Source organism: Micromesistius poutassou, assembly GCF_964030765.1.
Source record: "Micromesistius poutassou genome assembly, contig: SCAFFOLD_4803, whole genome shotgun sequence".
Classification (NCBI taxonomy): Eukaryota; Metazoa; Chordata; class Actinopteri; order Gadiformes; family Gadidae; genus Micromesistius; species Micromesistius poutassou.
Genome location: NW_028180206.1, coordinates 12,501 through 17,162, shown reverse-complemented (window position 1 = coordinate 17,162; position 4,662 = coordinate 12,501). Strand labels below are relative to the sequence as shown.

General features: G+C 51.5%; 1 protein-coding gene across 1 annotated transcript in view; it reads right to left on the bottom strand.

The window, feature by feature from the left end:
* Nucleotides 1-3,251: 3,251 nt before the first annotated feature.
* Nucleotides 3,252-4,662, bottom strand: part of crip1 (cysteine-rich protein 1) — a 4,891-nt gene continuing 3,480 nt past the window's right edge. Inside the window, exons 3-5 of the mRNA XM_084489269.1 lie at nucleotides 4,420-4,477; nucleotides 3,575-3,625; nucleotides 3,252-3,428 (exon numbers count right to left, since the gene is read on the bottom strand). Coding sequence (XP_084345395.1) covers nucleotides 3,585-3,625; nucleotides 4,420-4,477 — 99 coding nt within the window. The 3' untranslated portion in view covers nucleotides 3,252-3,428; nucleotides 3,575-3,584. The remainder of the gene's footprint in view (nucleotides 3,429-3,574; nucleotides 3,626-4,419; nucleotides 4,478-4,662) is intronic.

Here is a 4,662-nt window from a genome sequence, read left to right as displayed (position 1 = left end):
CGGGGGGACAGTGGGGGGGGGTGGGGGGGGGGGGGGGGGGGGCGGGGGAAACAGATGCATCCTGCTGGGTCTCTCCTCCAAGCCCAACGCCAAGCCTATGGTGCAGAGAGAGAGAGGGAGACAAAAGAGAACGAGGGAACAAAGAGGAGGTATGGCGGTACCGGAGAGGAGGAGGAGGAGGAGGAGGGGGGGGAGGAGGGGGGTGGGCCGGGGCGAGTGAGGCGTAGACCCTCCTCGGAGTTTAAACGGGGGGGGGGGGGGGGATCAGGAGGTTTAGTGGGAGGCGGAGAACCGAGCAAAGTCCTCCAACACCTGGCTGTGGTCGACAACAGAGCCGTTGCTAAGCTTTTGGGGGCCCTACGCACAGATTGTTGCGGGGGGGGGGGGCTGCGCTGATAAGGGTGCTCCGCCTCCGATGCGAAATAACAACGGTGGACTTGTTCGTAATTCATTTATATATTTAGAAAATTGTAATGTAATAATTATCAACCTTAATTTTGGGGGGCCCTCCCCCAGGTACTTGGGGCCCTACGCGCTCTGCGTACTCGTATGGGGAGCGGCGGCGGCGCTGGTGGTCGACGATCGTAGAATCTCTCGTCTCCCCGATGCGGAGGTCTCTTATCTGGCTGCCGGAGCAGCTCTGTTGTTCAACTCTTCTGCCGTGGTTTTATTGGGGCTGGAGACGCTCCCTCCCTGGAGACGCTCCCTCTCTGGAGACACTCCCTGGAGACGCTCCGGGTCCGAAGGTCTCCCGCGGGACTCACTCCACGTTCCACACGCGTTGCTTCATTCGAGCCGTGTGTGACCACCCGAGTCCCGACAGCGAGGGAGGGAGGCCGGTGATTGGTTCGGTCTGAACTCCCGTCAGACAGAGAGAGAGAGAGAAAAACAAACGAAAACTTCTGAATTCACATCAAACGTCTCGAAGCTGTTCAATTCAATTCCATTCAATTCCATTTTATTTGTACAGCCCTTAATCACCACTACAGTCTCAAAGGGCTTAACAGCTCAAAGGGCTTAACAAGTATTTATGACACCCCCCTGACCCAAGTTGTCTTCATTGTAAACACATTTATATTTGATTGACAGGGGACTTTTCTGTTGTGGTAAAAAGAAAAAGCAACATGTTCTGCAATCCACTTCAGTGTCTGTATTACATAATTTATTTTTGTCATTTGATTTAGAATGTGCTTTATGCTTTTAGCTTCTTCTGCCAGCAAAACTGTGAACTTAGCTAAAATTACAGCAACTCCAGCATTGTGAAAGGACTTCCTGTGTGAGAGCACAGGAAGGCTCGCTGTACCTCGCTTTCAAAATAAGAGCGGGGCTTATCAGATCATATGAACCCAACAACATAAATAGACTAGATGGTATGATACAGCGTACGCACAAACACACCAAATACATGGTTTAGTGAGCGGCGTTTTATGAAGAGGAACTCAGTGCTATAAATAGCACCGAGTTTGTATGTCCTACAGAATCGAGCGAGGACACACACGCACACACACACACGCACACACACACACACACACGCACGTCTTCATCAGCTAAGCATGTCCTCACCTCCCTGGACCTGACAGAGCTCTGTGTGACAGGGAAGGTCTTTGTTACAGAGAGAGAGAGAGAGAGAGGGAGGGCGGGGTGCGGTGAGGTAGAGAGAGAGAGAGAGAGGGAGAGGGAGGGCGGGGTGCGGTGAGGTAGAGAGAGAGAGAGAGAGGGCGGGGTGCGACAAGAACGAGAGAGGATGCGGTGAGGGAGAGAGAGAGGGACAGAGGGATGGGTGGAGGGAGAGAGAGAGACATAGAAAGACACCAGGGAGAGGGAGAGAGTCAAGTGTAAGTCGCTTTAAGTCGCTTTGGATTAAAGCGACTGCTAAATGCCCTAAATGTGAATGTAAACGTAAGTGGGATCAGAGAGAGAGAGAGAGAGAGAGAGAGAGAGAGAGAGAATATTGGGGCAGGAGAGAGGTGGGGTGAGAGAGAGAGCGAGAGAGAGAGAGAGAGAGAGAGGGAGGGAGGGAGACAGGATGTGGCCCTCTGTCTTGTTGGGTGTTGTTTGTGTCTGTTGCCATGGCAACTGTCGCCCCGTGACGGCTGAGGCGGGAGAAGGGCAGCTGCCTGCAGTCCCCACATCATCCCATCAGCTCTTTGTTCTGTTCGTCTGCAGGCTCGCGTGCATTCCTGTGAATTCATCCTAGTGCGTTGGTGTGTGTGTGTGTGTGTGTGTGTGTGTGCGTGCCGTGCGCCCTGTGCGTGTGTGTGCTAGTGCCGTGCGCCCGTGCATGCGTATGTATGTAGGCCTGTGTGTGTGTGTGTGTGTGTGTGCTAGTGCACGTGTATTTGCATACCTCTCTCGGGCGTGCACACACACACCCCATACAGAGCTAACGATAGCTCCGCCCCCCTCTCCATGGTAACCTCTCGTTCCAGGGGTGTACCGACGGCACTCCAGATGTTTATTGTGCGCTCTGCCTGCCATGCGCGGGGGGGGGGGGCATCTTTTGTCATCTTTCATCTCGTCTCTTAAGATTTCGTATGAGATGTGTTTAACGGATGGTGGTGGGATAATGCCCCAAAATCTCATCTCATCTCATCTCAATCTCAATCTCTCAAAGTCTCATATCTTACTATTAGTAACTATGTATAACCACGATGTCATCTGGTTCATCTGATTTTGATTTGTAGTTTGCAGCGTTCTCAGGTCTCTGAGAACTCGGGGTGTGTTTTAGTTAATTGAATGATTCTCTTTGCTTGTGCGGTCTCATGGCGTACTGGATAATGCTTTGGTTTCATTTGTTGTTAATGATGAGATGGATTTTGTGTAGTTCACTGTGAGCCTGTGTGTGTGTGTGTGTTTGTTTATTGTCTGTATGTGAATGCACTGAGCATGTGGTGGTAATTGAGATACCCCTCTTGGGATCAATAAAGTTCTCCATCTATCTATGGATTATGTGTAGTGAAGTCAAGCCCCCCCCCCCTCCCCTCCCCCTAACCACCATGGCTAAACTCAACGCCAACCTTTACAGAGTGAAGGACACATCTATGTTCCTCCCTTATACCCACATCCAAGTGGGAGTCTACAATGGATTCAGAGCAGGGATTACGCTGAGTATCAAGGCCTGATGGCCTCAGACACACTGAGAACAACAGGGCGGTGCTCCCCCTCATTTTAATTCAGAGACAGGATTCTGAAAACACTCATTCATTTTTTTTTTTTTAAAGAAGACAGATCTGAGCCTTTTTAAGTGGTTTTATTCAAATGTCCACATTAGTAAGGGACAAGGGGGGGGGGGGGGGAGGGGAGGGGGGGGGTGATGGTAGACACATCGTTAGCAGAACGATGACGGGGTCCTTGGACTCAGGCTGCAGAGGGCCTCGCCGCCGGCCCTCCTGCTTGATGCTTAATGAACGTTAATGAACAGCTTGAACCTGGTGAATAAACACACACACACACACACACACACACACACATATGTTACCACAGGTGATACGACTGATTTGTATTTGTGTTTGTATACACAGTGATGTATCATTTTTACCAAATGAGGGGAAATGACCCTGCCAGGCTACCGTACCTGTCGGTGTCTATTCAAACTTGTGGCTCTCGGTACCACCATGTCCAAATCCTGGGCGATAGACAGATGGAGAGAGAGAGAGAGACAAACAGACAGATGGAGAGAGAGAGAGAGATGGATAGACAGATGGAGAGAGAGAGAGAGAGAGAGAGAGAGAGAGAGAGAGAGAGGGGATAGAGAGAGAGAGACGTACAGACAGATGGAGAGAGAGAGAGAGAGATGGAGAAATTAATATCACACATCACACATCAGACATTCAGTCTTAATCTCGGTGTTGGACGGAACCAACAACAACGGAGAGCGGCCAGATGACGGAGACCTCCCGGGAGGCCAACGGAACCCTGCGCCATGGCAACGCAGATCCCGCTGCCCTGCCCGGTGGCCGTTGTTTGACAGATTTGACACATGGCAGCCCAGCTGGCCCGGGCGTGGTGCCCTACAGCGAGCACGACGCCACGGCACTTTCGTTCTGGCCTACACTACGGAAGGATCTAGATCTGGATCTAGAGTTATTCATGCTCTCGGATCGACCTTGAGCCGTTACAAGCCGTTTTTGGAAATCTGCCCCTTATGACGTCACAAGTGGGCGTGTCCACCTAGATGTGTGTGCTGGATAGATCAGTCCACCGGCCTGCCCGGTGGACTGTAGCAAACGTTGCTCACCTATCCGTCACACATCTAGGTGGACACACGCCCACCCGTGATGTCATAAGGGGCCGATTTTCAAAACGGCTTGTAACGGCTAATCACACTCACACCCGGTGGCATGTCGTGTGAGCCTTTAAGTGGAGTGGAAGCTGGACAGTGAGGTGAGTAAGTAACGCGCAGCTGCGCGACACACGTACCTTTGGGTCCGAACAACGCGGCGTAGCACGGTTTGTTGCAGTAGGGCTTCCCGTCGTGCTGCAACAAAACACACTTGGGTTAGTGGTTAGTCCACGTCACAGTGATGAGTATCTAAACACACTCGGGTTAGTCCACGTCACAGTGATGAGTATCTAAGCCCCGGCAGAGACACTTGGTCAGGGTCAATATATATATCTTATGATGATGGCATATTGGCAGCAGTATAACAGCCTGTAGCGGTA